At 37.9% G+C, this 15,191-nt stretch overlaps 1 protein-coding gene across 2 annotated transcripts in view; it reads left to right on the top strand.

Moving 5' to 3' along the window:
- GXYLT2 (glucoside xylosyltransferase 2) overlaps positions 1-8,353 on the top strand; it is a 28,858-nt gene extending 20,505 nt beyond the window's left edge. For both annotated transcript variants that reach the window (XM_062585685.1, XM_062585684.1), the window contains exons 6-7: positions 2,638-2,810; positions 4,284-8,353. In XM_062585685.1, the coding sequence (XP_062441669.1) occupies positions 2,638-2,810; positions 4,284-4,466 (356 nt within the window). In that variant the 3' untranslated portion in view covers positions 4,467-8,353. The remainder of the gene's footprint in view (positions 1-2,637; positions 2,811-4,283) is intronic.
- Positions 8,354-15,191: the final 6,838 nt, after the last annotated feature.

Below are 15,191 nucleotides of genomic sequence, written 5' to 3'. Positions count from 1 at the left end.
TCTAGACTTCCGTTTCTTAACTGTGTGTATATTTTATGCTCTTCCTTTATTCTGCTTGCTCTGGGACTATAAAGAACTACAGACAACTTTAAATCTCTCAAAATTGTGTTCCCAGAGAACAAATGGGATACCCTACCTGTCCAGGAGATTGCAAATATGGAGCAGAGGGACAGTTTGACCAACAAATATGTAGTTGTAAGCCCAGCAGAATGAAGTTGCATCTGATTCACGTCTATCATTCTCGCCCAGTGCCTGCCTAAACAACCTCTAGCATTTTCAGCTTGTCCTTTATTTCCCCCGAATTGGAGTCTTACATGCAAGAGTGCATCTTTCCAGGGAACTAGCAAGTTTAGGCATCTTCATTTTAAAAGGATGTGACTTTTTCTCACAAGCGATGAAACACTTTCTGGAAACCAGCCTCTTCTAAGTATTTTGCACTGATCTCAGAAATGACTTAAGGCTCTTCCAAAACCAATAACGTTTGGAAATACAGGAATCTCGAAATTGCAGCATAATATGTTTCCCAAAGAAATTAAAAACCTTGTTTCATGAGTCTGAACACACCAAGTATGAATTCTTACTTGCGTTTGCTTGTTTCCTATGTGACCTTGTATTCCTCTCAATCTTGAGAGAGCGTAAGTTTGGATTTATCTTTATTTATTCTGTTCTCTTTTCTTTTTCTCTAAGGAGTCGTAGGGTAGGTGATTGAATGTACCCAAATTCAGGGGGAAAAAAAGGGAGAGAGCAAAAGCAAAGCAATAAAGTGACATCTGTGTTCTGCAGACAGATGTCAAACATCAGTGTTTCTGGCACACTATGCAGTAGCCTCAATTCTAGGGGGAAAAAAAGAAGAAATCTTCATTATGAAATCATAAATTACTTTCCAAAAAGAAATGCATGTCATGTGAATGGGGTCTACCAGAGGAAGAAAAGTATGAGGCCAGATTAGTTGTCAGGTCAAACTCAAGCTGCTCACTTAAGAGTGCAAAAGAAAAGATTGCAAAAACATTTAAACTTTTAATGAGAGGATTGTCTATCAAATCCACATGTTGAGATTCTTTTCTGCACCACAGCCAGTCTTTTCTTCATAACTAGTAAATAACTTTTTATGGATTAGTTAACATCAGACTGCACAAAAAAGAAAACAAAAGAAATTGAGACTATTAAAACATAAAACTAGACTTTCTTGATATTTTAAAACGCTGGATTGTTAAAAATGGCCTGGGAAGGAATCAGAAATGAAAAGCTGAGTCATTCAGTTAAGTCCACTGCAGATGTCTTTTTGTAGATACAATGTATTGGCTAAAAATACGCAGAACCTGGGGCCTGAAAAGATGAACCCTTCTTCCCATGTCCCAAGGCAGTTCTAATATTTAACGGAGTTGAAGGCTTGCAGAGCAACTAGAATCTGTGTCCTGCTACGAATCTCTGAGAGCATCTGGTGAAGAGAAGCTTATGAATACTCAAGTGATATGTACAAAAGCTGATAGGCACCTGGTGACATCCTTTCGCCAAAATGACCTGTTGAGGAGTTGTACTTGCAAACATCTGCTGGGGCTCGTTGGAAAGATTCTTGTTAACTATAAGAGGGTCGGAATGAGGGCGCTACCGCTCTTCTTGTCCTTTCAGCAGTGCTGGGGAGCAATTCTGAACGCATGGTAGGTCAGACTGAGTGGAAACCACTTAAAAACTATCCATTCTTGAGCAGTCTCCTGATAGGCCTTACAGGAAGAAATGTCTCATAAACATTTTCTCCTACTTCCTCAAGAACCACGTAGGGCCAGCCACGGCCTTCCTGAGCACAATGAGTGGAAGGTAAAGAAAGGCCAAATGACAAATTCAGTCTTCAATGCTTCTGACATGACTTGTCAGCACAGTGCTGTGATTCATTGTACTCCATTTCCAAAGCAAAAAGGTCACAGGAGTTGGCATAATTTATTTGAAGCATGTTGCAAATACTGTGAATGCCTGATTTTTTTATTTTTTTTAAAACAATGAAAATCAATAGGGGAAATGAGGTTACAAGCTCTTTTGAGAAATTAAAGAAATTAGACTGATCTTTAAAATAACCTGGACTTACAAAATTAATGGATGACAAGTCTTAGAAGAACTATGGATAAAAATATACTACTTTGTATGGTCTGCTGTATCTCGGCATAGCAAACTGTCATAACCTCAATGAAAGCTTCAGCAGCAAATGCAGAATATAGTTTGCAGGCTTTCCCATGCAGTCTCCAGAAGGATTTGGGATTTCACATAGCCCCCGCTGTTGTTTGTGCTCCCCTAATCATTTCTGTAACTTTGAAAACTTCTACCAGAAGATGCTGTATAGTGCTATATAATGCCTAGTCTCTGGGTTTGATTCTGTCACTTTAACTTCGTAAAAATGCATTCTTGGTTTTTAATTCTAGCCAGCCTGTTACCTTGTTTTTATGTTAGTTCTAGTGTAACAGTGCTGAGACATGTATAGCTTCCATATTTAGCTCCTGCTTTGGATCTTTGTGAAGGAAGTAACTTTAAATGTTTTTCCTTGTTAGTCCCAGCTTTTCCACAGAAACTTGGTTTAACTTGTCATTACTTGTGTTCACTATGTCTTTTTTCCCCTCCCTCACCATCTCTCCTGACTGACACTGCCAGAGTGTCTCTACGTGTTTCCCTGTCAATGGAACTACCGTCCTGATCACTGTATGTATGGGAGTAACTGTAAAGGTGCAGAAGAAGAAGGTGTCTCTATTCTGCATGGAAATAGAGGTGTCTACCATGATGAAAAACAGCCTACATTCAAGGCACTCTATGAAGTGATACGTGATGTAAGTCTTCTATTTTGATAGAGACAGTCCTTCTATTTCAATGTAGATTATAACTTTAACCAGATCACTCAGACTGCTATTCCAGCAGATCAGACTAAGGATAGTCATACTTCATGTATACCTGTCAGTCACAAAATAATAAGATTGCTTTGGCCTGTTCTAATTCACTGTGTGTGTGTATTGGAGAGAGATGGTTTAAGCAGTCCTCCTCGTTATTACAGTAAAATTCTAACTCAAGAGGCTGATAAATTGGTTTTCTATAGTGCTGAGGGTGGAAGGAAGTGTGTATTTGAAGATCTTTCTGCTAGCACTGCAGCTGTGATCCATAAGTGCCCAAGGAAACCTTGGACTCCTTGAGCACCTAGAACTTCTCGGCACTTGGAAGGTAGAAGAGGTTGTTCAGTAGCTTGCTTACAGGCACAGATCCATATTTCCACTTTGATTAGGAAGAGTTAATTTGTTGACTGTGTTTCCTACAGCATGGTACACGCTTCAGTGTTACTTCACTTATTTGAAAGGTTGGTTTATATTCTCTTCCTGGTCCATGTACAAAAGAACAGGCTGGCTGTCACCAGCTAATGTAGCTGCACATAAGCTGCACATGTGTGGATGCATGCATTTGTGCCGAAGCTTCCTGATTTGCTTTCATATGCTGACTTATGCTGAAGAGCATTGCAGCAGCTATCCTTTGCTGGCCACAAGAAGGAGAGATGTTTTTATATATTTCTCTGTAGGAGAGTTGAATTGACTTAGGCTACATCTATATCAGTAAGTAGTGCAGCTCAAGAAGAACAGATTTGTGGAGCAAAACAGTTGTTGCTGAGGACCTGACATCCACAGTCTCAGTGTTTAGGAATTTTATTTCAAGCTAGCTTTGATCTGGTCCTGTGGACTTGGAAGCCTGTTAGCAGATGTAATGTGTTAAGTGTGCTCCTGGAGGGTATTTTCACCTTTAGTTTTATCCAAAAGGAGCTCGGTTCCTGCTTTCCGAGATAGCATCTGCTCACCATACTCCCAATTGCATTGCAGAGCAATCGGGAGATTTGCTTCAAAAATGAACTCCTGCTCTAAACAAAGACAGTATCGTTCATGTGTCCTCAGGTTACTCCATCAAACAAACACAGGAGCACCTTCAAGTAACTGCTTCACTTACATGCGTACAACCTTCCCCTCTAAAATGTCTGTCGTTGCAGTATCCCTACATTAGTAAACTTGCTTTAAATATGGAGTCTAGAAATACAATTTCTGTGAAGTTGGCTACTTCAGATAATAAGCCTAGACAAACTTTTCTGAAAGCAAGTACTCTCAAGCAGACCAGTGTCCAAATGTTTGAAGTTGATAGGCTTTGATGATGCTTTGGAAAGGTGAGGAACAAGTTATTGCCTACCTGTATAAAGTTTTATCTTACAGCAACTTTTAAATACCATTTTACAAATACTGAAAATAATAATTCTTTTTTTTTTCCTTTTTTAGTTTCCTTTTGAAGACAATCTCTTCCAGTCTTTGTACTACCCTCTTCAGTCTAAGTTCCTGGACACGGTGCACACTTTATGTGGGAGGATTCCACAAGTATTTTTGAAGCAAATTGAGAAAACTATGAAGAAGGTGTATGAAAATCGTGTCATTGTCTACTTAGGAGCTAACCACAGATACTAAAAGTACTGTATTTTTATGCAGAATTTTTCATTCTTAACCCGTATCTCATGAGGCATATAAATGAAGAGTATGACCTGTTCTGCATAAACTCTGAAATAGAACATTTTCTTATATAATTTCCTAATAAGCTCTGAGATCACAAAGTAGAAATGCTAAATGCCCACATAAACTCTCCTTTTTTAGACTTTTTGTTCACTTCCTACATTTCTCTCAGTTGTAACAGGGAGAGCTGATGACTTTCACTTTTCTCTGAACTTAAGTTTGTTTTTTTGTCCAAAAATAGCTGAATATGTTGTAACTTTTTTTTTGAAGTTGTGCAAAACTGTGTACTGATCTTAGACTTAACAAAGAAGTGACAGTTTGAGCTATTTAATACCTAGGTAATATAACTCTCATTGATTTTTGAGTGTTATGAGAATGCCACATTACAAAATCACCTTTTTTTGATAGAATGAGTTAAAATTTACTATGCTAAAATGAAAATATTTGCTTAAAATTGCACTTCTTTCTGAAGATATAGTTCCTGCTCTTCACAGGTAGCACTAAAGATTTCTCATTTAAAAAGACTAGGGGAATAGAAGTGTCTATTTACTTTGTATTTTACAGCACTTTTTGTCTAGTGATCGTCATTCTTCCTCTCTACCATTTGTTTTGTGAGGGCTTCCCGTAAAGGAATTAGGGGAAAAAAAACATTAAAGCATAAACAGGAAAGCAGTATGCAAGAATTGGGAAGTAGTAGAGGGGGTGGCACCTACAAAGTTAATTAACTTCAGGAAGAGAATCCTCTCTCACATGAAATACAGCTGTAGTGCTCACCTTCACCGTCCTTCAGTCCTAAGAACGTATCACCAAACTTGCTAGTAGTAATTACATTAGACACAGAGCAAGAATATTGTGAATGAAGAGTAAAAAGCAGGTACTCCTGACCTGTTTTACTCTTTAATTAATCCTCTTTAATTGCTATTTACTGCACAGTAATAATGGTATGCCACTGAGAACCTTTCTTCCTTCCCTTTGTTGAGTGACTGAGAATGCTGTCTCTGACCACCTTTTCTGTTTTGCCAAAACCCCCCTGTTCTGTGGCATAAAAAAAATGTATCTCTTCTGCCACTTTCATTCACTGAAGCCTAGTTTTATGCCAGGATTATAGTGAATCGCCTCAGAGTGAAAGAAGATACAAGATGGCTTTGACATTTATTTAAAATACTTAGTTTAAATTTCACAAGCAAGATGATCATCTTACGACATGCCCTTACTTATGTATGCTTATTAAAACTTGCGATAGCTAAAAGGTGCTTAGGAGAGGTTATTGGGGAATTGGAAGTACTGGCACTCCTAAGGAGCAGTCATACAACAGCAGACTCTCAGAAGGTGTTTTCCAAGTGTATGCCCTGAGGGATACGTGTAGCTGAGTGCTTGCAAAAATCAACTGAGAAAATAACCTTACCTCTAAGTTTGTTCAGCAAAAAGACAAAAAAAAGCGATTTCTTGGAACTACTTATTTTTATATCTCGTTAGCAAAGTAGGAGAGGAGTGAGGAAGATGAGATACGTGAAGCTTTTCTGTAATGAAAGGAAAATGGCTACAGATTGTACATCCTATACAGGTAACATGTGGTTAGAGATGAATATTCAATATGCATGGATGATGAAAAGGATGTTTCCTCAGTTGAAAGAGAAATTTCTGAAGAACTGCAGTTTTGGGGATAGCTCCCCTTACCGGTCATGATGCATGCACAAATTTCGTAGGAGAACAATCTCCAGCAGAAGGTCCTCTTCGCTCGCACATACGTCTCCTTGTGTGGCAGCCGCCTGCCTGTCTCTCCACCCTACCAGAGCTCGTGTTGCCATCAGACCAACGGCAGGAGGAAAAACGCAGGCTTTGCCTGCGCCTCGGTTATTGTACGGTCTTTGCCATGTAAGTGCAAATAGACACGTAGATGACAGGAGCAGCTCTGCAATGATTTTGATTGAAAGTCCAGTAAAACTTCCTAATGGGAACCAGAAATGCATTTAAACTTCAGTGGAGATGCCGCTGTCTCTCCCAACTTTGATTGAAGTTTTAGTGGTCACTTAAAAAGAATAGTACATTTCTAGCTACAGAGAAAAGTTTGAAAACCTAACCCAAACTAACCTGAAAGACTTCAAAGCCAGAAGGCTATGAAAGGAAAATTCAGCATGCTGTTTTAAAAAGTGCAAGATAATGTAAGCCTAACATACGATAGGGTAAACCTTTTAGGCTGGAAATACTGAGAACTTGTGAAAATATGAGGATGCTTTTTGTTCTGTTTTCTTAATATTAGGATAAAGCTGTTCACAGAGCAAGTGAAGCGCCCAGTACGTCTCGCCTATCTTCAAGTGCCTCATCTCTTTGCTATCTACAGGCCACAGAAAGTTGCAGGGCAAAAGTCTTGTTACCCAGATGGTTGCGACTCTAGTGCTGAATCTCTGAAGTTGGGTGGGCTGTGATTGTGCAAACTATGATTCAGTAGGACCCTGAAACTATGGGCACATTGCGATGAAGGAATAGAATTCATTACCAAACAAAGGCAGTATTACATATAAAATTGTTAGAGATTAAAACAGTGCTTTTTATGTTTACAGGAGGTGCTATATTATTTTTAGAAAAAACTGTATTATGTTCTTAACGGCTATTAAAATATATGAAGTGTATGCTTTAACATGAAGACTTCTGTTAATGTAATATCAAATTGCAGGAATAATGGGGGGAGGTTCCCCCATACCGAGCTTTTTCTGAGAAAAAAGCTGTAATTTGATTTCTTCAAAGTGTTTTAAAATAATTATAACTGATTTTTCTGTTCATTAGAATTATTAATTTATATTTTATTACAGCTTCCAATATCATATTATGTTTCAGTTTTAACAACAGTTGATTCTAATATCAATCTTATTTAGAAACCAGCTGTATTTCATACTCATGGCTAATTCTTTGTTAATTAGCCTTCATTCATTTTAATAATGGGATGTGTAAATACTTATATAGACTTTATATTCTCTTTTTTTTTATTTTTAGCCTTGCTCTTATATATTTTAGTTATTTCCAATGATAAAACATAACCAAAACACCTTTGTTAATGTAACACATTGAGCAATGTCATCATAACATACGGGAGAGCACCAAATAGTTTTCTGTAAATGAATATAAACTCTGGCACCCTAAATGTGTTGATAGCAAAGGAAAAGAATCACTTTTCATGTTGAGAAAGTAGTAGTAGAGTATAGCCCAAAGAACTGTGTCTGGTTATTTGAACATAAGTCCTAACCTAGCAAATGCTTAATACTCTGAACTTTACCTGTGTAATCAGTAGGCATATATGCAATGCATAAAGTTAAGCATGTACCCGAGTCCTTGCTGTATCAGCGTCAAATATTCAGGTTTTAAATTTGCTGTATTATACTTGAATTTGCTGCAGATGGATAAATAGGGCCTTGTCTTAAGAGCTGCTGAGCACCTCCTTTTAGCCCAAAGCCATTTAAGAGCGCATCAGGCTACAAATGCACATTGTACAACAAAGAACTGCCAGGATGGGAAGCATTTGGTTGCACCATTTGTATAATATGAGAGCTTTTTTAGGCTATTTGGCCACATATTAGAAAGCGGGCTTAGATAGCTTTGCTATCATTTCTCTTTTTTACAGTTAGAAACTGGAAACTGCCGTGTGGATGTATTCGTGCATGCATGCACGCGTGTGTGTACACCTACACAATGAAAGTGTATGTGTAAGAATTATGTACCATTTCTATATCATTTAATTGCTTGTATATTTTTATTCGACAGTTTGTTTATAGCTCCCAAGGAGGCACAACAGTGCATTTTTGGTAAAGATCCTTTGACTTATCATACAAATAAATGAATTTTTAAGCAAACTCTGTACTCTGAGAGTTTTCTTTTAAACGTAAGAATTTTTAAAATTTGATTTAGTACTAATGATGTTAACCTTTAAGTGCAGTGTTTTCCTCCATGCCCTTTCTGAAGATTTAGTTATTTTATGTACAGTTGATACCTGAATTCAATGAAGTTTGCTTTTAAATTAGCTTCCAGTGAGGTTGTTACATTCTTTGTTTTGTTCTGGGCTTTTTATTTTCTTTTGCCTTCTGTTCAAGGTAAAAGGCATGTGCAAGGATATGGCCTGGAGGAAGTGTTGTCTTCCATCAGCCTCATGTTGCATTTACAAAAAATTATCTTCACTACACAGTGCAATACAGTGCAGTGATCCACGAGCAAGGTCAGGTACTTAGTGATACTGGTGAGGCTTTTGGTGAAGTAAGAGGTAGAGCTGTCACAAAACTAGTTGAAACATCTCTGTATTGTGCTTTGTATGTCTGCACTGAGCAGAGAAAAGGGGGCTTGCTATTTCTCTTTTACTATTTTTACTCTTATCATAGAGTATTAAATTGGGTATGTTACTGAAGGAGCAAATACATGCATTTAACTTCCTTCAAAGTGCTAATGGCCGTGCTTCAATTCTGGCTGTGTTATGGTGACGTGGCTGAAAACAAAACTTGGTCTCAAAGGAAACTGAAGTTGTTTTACCCGTGCCCTGTACTATTTCTCTATTATCTAACGCAGTACTTTGGGGATTTGGTCTTTGAGCGTTATTTCCCTTCCCCTCCTTTCTTCTCTAGTTTCAGTTTATCTTTTTGACAGTCCGGTTGGTCAGCGTAGCAGTGGCTTTGGCTTTCCCGTCACGTCTCTCCATGTGACAGGAGTTTGGGAGCTGTCTGCTCAGCCAAACCAGTTGTTGGCCCGGTGATGAAATTGTTTTCTCACTTGCTCAGCTGTATGGTATGTTGGACTCGGTCGCACTCTCTTTGAAGTCAGGAATAAAACTCCCATTGATATTCATGAGGAAAGGTAAGGCCAGTTGTAAAACGATAGTACTCCGTGCAGCGTTGCTTCGTCTCTGGCCGGGGAGGTCTCTAATTGCGTGGTGTCTAGTTGCGTGCTCTATAATCAAACCGGTCAGCAATGTTCTGATCCAAATGTTTTTCACTAGGAAATGCACCTTCAGTCAGAGTTTAAACTGATTTTTCCAGATACAGTATAGGCCAAAATAATACAGGCACAATAGCAGACAGCGTTCAGCCCTCACGGGTGGTTCAGAGCAGGGGACCCGAGCCTTGACTTTCCTCATTGCCGTACTGCTGGATTCCTTACCTCAGTCTAAATCTCTTTTGCCAGAGCTGCCCTATTTTAAACAAATAAACTCTCAGTGAAGCAAGGCCGCGGAGCTCAGCTTTCCAGAGCCGAGGAACCTGGGTACTGGAACGGTCTCTTTCTCCCAACCCCGCTGCTATGCGCGCGTCGATGACCATGGCTGGCTCGAGGAGGCATCCCCGTTGGGCCCACGTGGAGCACCGACTACGAGTGGAGCTCAAGCATCGTGTTCATCTCCATAAGTACGATCCTAGCAGAGAGAATTTCCCTGTATGTTCTGTGACCTTTGGAATTGGGAATAAAGCACCACTAACCAAAAAAATACGCAAACTTTTTAACATGAATACATTTTGACACTTTATCAACTTTAGCATCAACTAGTGACCATTTAATTTCAAATCACTTCTTTTCCATTGTATCAAAAAGGGAACTTCTCCTAAATATCAGCTACCCAAAACCATCTAAGGATCCCGCTTTCAGAGAATGTGTTGTTCCTTTCCATCAGGTATAGTTCAATATCGTACTAGTAGATGTCTGCTAGGTACCCACCCAGAGGTGGGACGGCACAGGGGAGGCGCCGCTACCCGGGCTGCCCCTGCAGCTGTTGGAAACGTGCCGAGATTGTGCTCCCGAGGCAAATGAACGTTGGTAGTGGGATCCATGCTGACTGCAGCGTCCCAAAGAACCACAGTTTCTGTGAGAGAAAGAACTGCTGTTTCTGCTTCAAAAGAAATGGCAGTGTTTGGACGTTTTGCTTTCATTCTGGATCAGAATAAAAACCAAAGTGTCAACGCTTCCTTTAAAATGAAAATTGAGACAAAACAACAAAATGAGAATCCACATCTGAGATTAACCCAAACATTTTGTTAATATTTTCTTCTGAGATAAAATACTTTGTTTTGACATTCCGATTTCCATAAATATACTATAATTGCTAAGTTGTTTTGTACAAACTACACTACATATTTTTGAAATATATCAAAACTATCTCAGAACTAAAATATTTTGGCCTTACTGAAATAATGACACTGAAATGACTTGGGCCCTATTTATTTATTTATTTATTTAAGTTTCATCAATTGACCTGTTCCTGCAGAAATGTATCTTTCCATTAAAAAAAATAAAAAAAGACACTGTGTTCATAAACCCTTGGGACGCAAACTAATTGCACGCTGTGGTGATTGAGCTGTGGAAAGCAGGTGCCTTCTGAGGGTGCCCACGATGAAGACGGGCCTCCCTCCTGCTCCGCTCCGCTCCTCTGAAGGGCAGGTGGTTTTGCGTACTGGCTTCCTTGTGCTGTAGGCTCCAGGTGAAAAAAACAAGTCTGTTTTTAATCTGAATGATGTTTTACTTTGTACAATTGTCTAAAAGAACTTTCATTCCTGGGGATATACTAGGAGGAAGAAGGTTTGGGAGAATGAGCCCTGGTAAATACTACACTGGCACTAACTTGCAATAGGCTCTCAGAGTAACATGAGAAAATATGTGCAGACCTGATGTGAGTTAATTTAAAGGTTAGCAGCTAACTTAGGGAAACCCTAGAATGTTATTAAATATAATAGCCTTCTCCTTTTTTTTTTTTTTAAGTATTATTTCAAAAAAAAAAAAAAAAAATCCAGCACTTTCACAAATACAATTTCTATGCTTTCAGTCTTTTCTAGATTTAAGGTACTTCAGCTATTGTGATCTTTCAACACTCAAGTCTTCCAGAGCTGCTGAAAGCCCATTATACACCTTTAATCACTTTCTCAAAGAGAAGGGTCACGATTTGTCTGGAGGAGGCTATCTATGACAATGTACTTCAAAGCAAGCAACCAAACAAGCAAATAACCTTCTCATCTCTGACATTAAAATGTTTTGTGTCATTGGACCGTTTATTTTATTGACCATGCTTAAGCTTCCGAAGGTATAACCCCCCCAAAACCACAAAAACCCAAACCTTCTAACCTCCTTTTGTAAATCCTGTGATGTATATTCACATCAAATGTTGTATAAAAAGCGTGAACTTTCTTTTCTGAAGATCAAAGTGATTCTTGACATATAGGATTGTTCTCATTTTTGCTATTGATCGCTATTCTCATTCTGCTCTGTCTAGCTTGCTTGGTATCGTATTGGATGGACACAGGTTCTTTCAAAGCAAGTGAATCAATTTTAGTTCAAACTGAGTTAAAACGTCATATGTCAATGAGTAAAATTACTTTAAGTTAGGTTAGGTCGAAGATCTTTGGACACCTAATCTGAGCTTCATTACTGAAAGCAAAAGTAACTGCTAGGCACCGCACCTGACATCATTTTAATCAGCCTGTTGATCGAGCTGTGGTCAAACCGGGTGAGAGCTACAGTAATTCCATGGAAACTTCTGAGAGCCCCATAGTCCTAAAGCTCAAGAACCAGGTTTTGTACTTGGTTACAGCACTAAAGGCCTTCTAGCAGCGCGGGATGAACTCACCATCCGAGACCCTGCTGCCGCAGGAAGGATGCAGTAGAACCTCTGTTGTCTCGCTTGATCTTACACCTGAGAAACACAGATCAAGCATTGATTTGATAAGAATGATGTTCATATGCATTGCATATGAAGCAAGATACAGAAGTAACATCTAAATTACACAGCATCATCACAAACTTCTACATTTGCACATTCCTGAAATACCAGCAGAAATTAAAACAATCTAGAAAAAAGTGACAGCAAATGCATCAGGCAGAACTGAATTAACGTTATAGGCTATTGCACCAGGACCTGCTTCCCTGGAAAATTCTCCAAAAATATTTTTAAAAATTTAATTAGAAATGCTTTGTAGAACTATGAAAGAAATCTAAATTATAAATCTAAAATAAGCTTTATGTAAGTTTAGTGCAAGAAGCCAGGTGAATCTTTGATCTGAAATGAATATTCACATATGTAAAAGTCAACAGTATGTGATATATGGTATGAGAAGAACAAGAGTTCCTTGACATACTGTAATTAAAAATATCTATTGAAAAAAAAATCAAAATCTGGATTGGAAAACAAATTCTAAATTTTTTTTTGTTATATGTTTGAAAATACCGCATCTTTTTTCTTAATATGCTATTTTCATTGTTAATTCTCAGTAAGTACTCCAAAACCAGCATGGGGAACTTGGTACGATTAGATTTTGTGTGTCTTTATTACCAAGGTGTGTCAAATACCTTACAAAGAACAGTAATTATCACTTCTCTTTCATTAATGAAGAAACTCAGATATGATTGCCTAATTCATTTGCCTAAGATCACACACCAAATCAGTGGTGAAACTACTTACAAACTTTTTGTTTTCTGGGATTGTATTTAAATGTTTCTCCTTTTAAAAGAGAAGGAAAAGATGGATTGCTAGTTGAGGTAGGATTGGGTTTGAAACATGAAAACCTCCCCTAAACTGAGCTTTATCCCAAAACGTATTTGAAATAATCTTTGTTACCACACAAATATACACCATTCATATACTTTCTTTGCTTTATTTCCAGAGATATAATTTGTTTTTTATCTTATTTCTGCTCCAGAGGAGATGGTTCTAATTTTCTCAGAAACAGGTAGATGCTATTTGTTTATCTTTCAAGCATCTTTTAAACACACACATACAAAGTGTTTTCATTTAATCCACATGGTTAAATTTGCAGGACCTCTTGATGTCACAGCTCAAATTGGGTTGCTTTTTTTGGCAAAAGATTGTTTAAATAAAATAGAATAAAATAAAATAAAATAAAATAAAATTAAATTAAATTAAATTAAATTAAATTAAATAGAAAACAACAAGCTTTCGCAAATACGTTCTTTGAAAAAGAGGTGGTTTTTTTCCCCTGTAGTGGGAGGAGGAAAGAGAGCACTGAAAGAATGGGAAGCATTTTCTCTTACCTCTCTCTCCTGCTGTGGTAAGAGGAAAAGAGGAGAAAAGACAGGGAATGTGGCTTTCTCATTTTCTGTAAGTCGGGGAGTTCCATTTTTAAAAATGAGGGTTGCTGTCTCTTTGAAATACTTTTTCAGGGCAAAGGGACAGTTATGCTAGTAGATCTATGTACATGTTCTGTATCAAATACCAATAATAAAAATTATTTTTTCATTATTGAACTTAAACACTTTCCTAAGTGACCTAACTTAAGTTGAAAAACTCATGTAGGCCAAAATAAATCTACAGGGATCTTGGATTCTTCCCAGTGTAATGATATCAGATTATCTTTCCTAAACTTTCAGCTGTAATCCTGTAAATGCTTAATGGTTGTCCACATGGGCAAATTATTGCACAGATCTAGTTATTACGCTCTAACTCTGCATATGCTCTGGAGCAAGGCAGTTTCTTCTCTGTTTTCAAATAAAAATAATTTGGATTTATTTATTTCAATTCCTATGCAAAATATTGATTTACAAAAGGAATAGATTGCTGTTTTATTCAGAGGTCAGTCCTGCTCTAGACAGCTTTTTCATCTATAAATACTATTATGTTCTCTAACAGCGTGCGGAGTAAATACTGATTTTATAACGTGAAATACAAACAATCAATGCAGTATTTAGCACAGACTCAAAGGCTTAAAACAAAAAAGAGGTTGCTATAAAGAAAGAAAAAAAATAGACGACTTCTAGTGTGTCTGTGTATGCAAGGATTTGAAGGTACATTGAACTGTAAAACCAAAACTTCTCCATAAATTAGATTCAACTTTTTTTCCAGATCGTAATTAGCACTGCTTTCCCCAAACTGCTGGTATCTTCAGAACATACAGTCATCTGTCATTTTTTATGATTCTGAAAGGGACCTAATCTTGTAAAATATCTGCATTTTGTTATTTTAATTACAGTTTTCTTCCACTGCTAAGATATTTGTAACTAGCACGTAACATTCTGTTTGTCTTCCAGAACCTTTGGCTTTGTCTGGCTAACAGTAAGCGCGCGGGGGTGATCCCGCAATGGGCAGAGATCCGGTCAGGTTTACTGAAGGGAGTTACGGGTTAAAAAGGAAGACCTAACACCATGGTTCATTTTTCCTTATGCGCCACTTACAGACCTGTGTAACATATAAAGTGCTGTCATTTCTACTTGGTAAAAACAGATTTAGGTTTAGGATAGATTTGTCATCTATTCTGACCAAATGGAAGGAGTTAGACAAGCTGCTGAACAGTAAGAAGTCAATAGCAGTATTTGGTTAGCTTGTTGTCGATTCTACCACATTTTGGAATAAAGCTCTTCCTTCAATGCTATTCCCAGCATATCACAGCAGTAACTTATTTAATATATTACAAATGTGATAAGTGTTACACTTCAAAAAATGTCTACTTTTCTCAAACTAGGAAATAAAGAGATTGGAATGAAATCAGAGGTGGTCTTCCTCTACCACTTAAATCCTGCAGAAGTTATAGTAACTTCTATCTTGCTGCTAGAGACAAGATCTGAGAGTGGTGGCCCCTAATGGCATTACCTGTCCTCAGAGCAGCATCCAGGTTACAGAGCAGTGCCACTCACATGTATAACTTGCGAATAACAAAGGTACAAAAAGTGACGGGGCCCCAAGCATACTACCGCATAATGCAGCTTTAGACTCAA

Source organism: Rhea pennata, chromosome 12 (genome assembly GCF_028389875.1).
Source record: "Rhea pennata isolate bPtePen1 chromosome 12, bPtePen1.pri, whole genome shotgun sequence".
Taxonomy (NCBI): Eukaryota; Metazoa; Chordata; class Aves; order Rheiformes; family Rheidae; genus Rhea; species Rhea pennata.
Note: the sequence above shows the minus strand (reverse complement) of the source record. Positions and strands in the feature narration are given on the sequence as shown.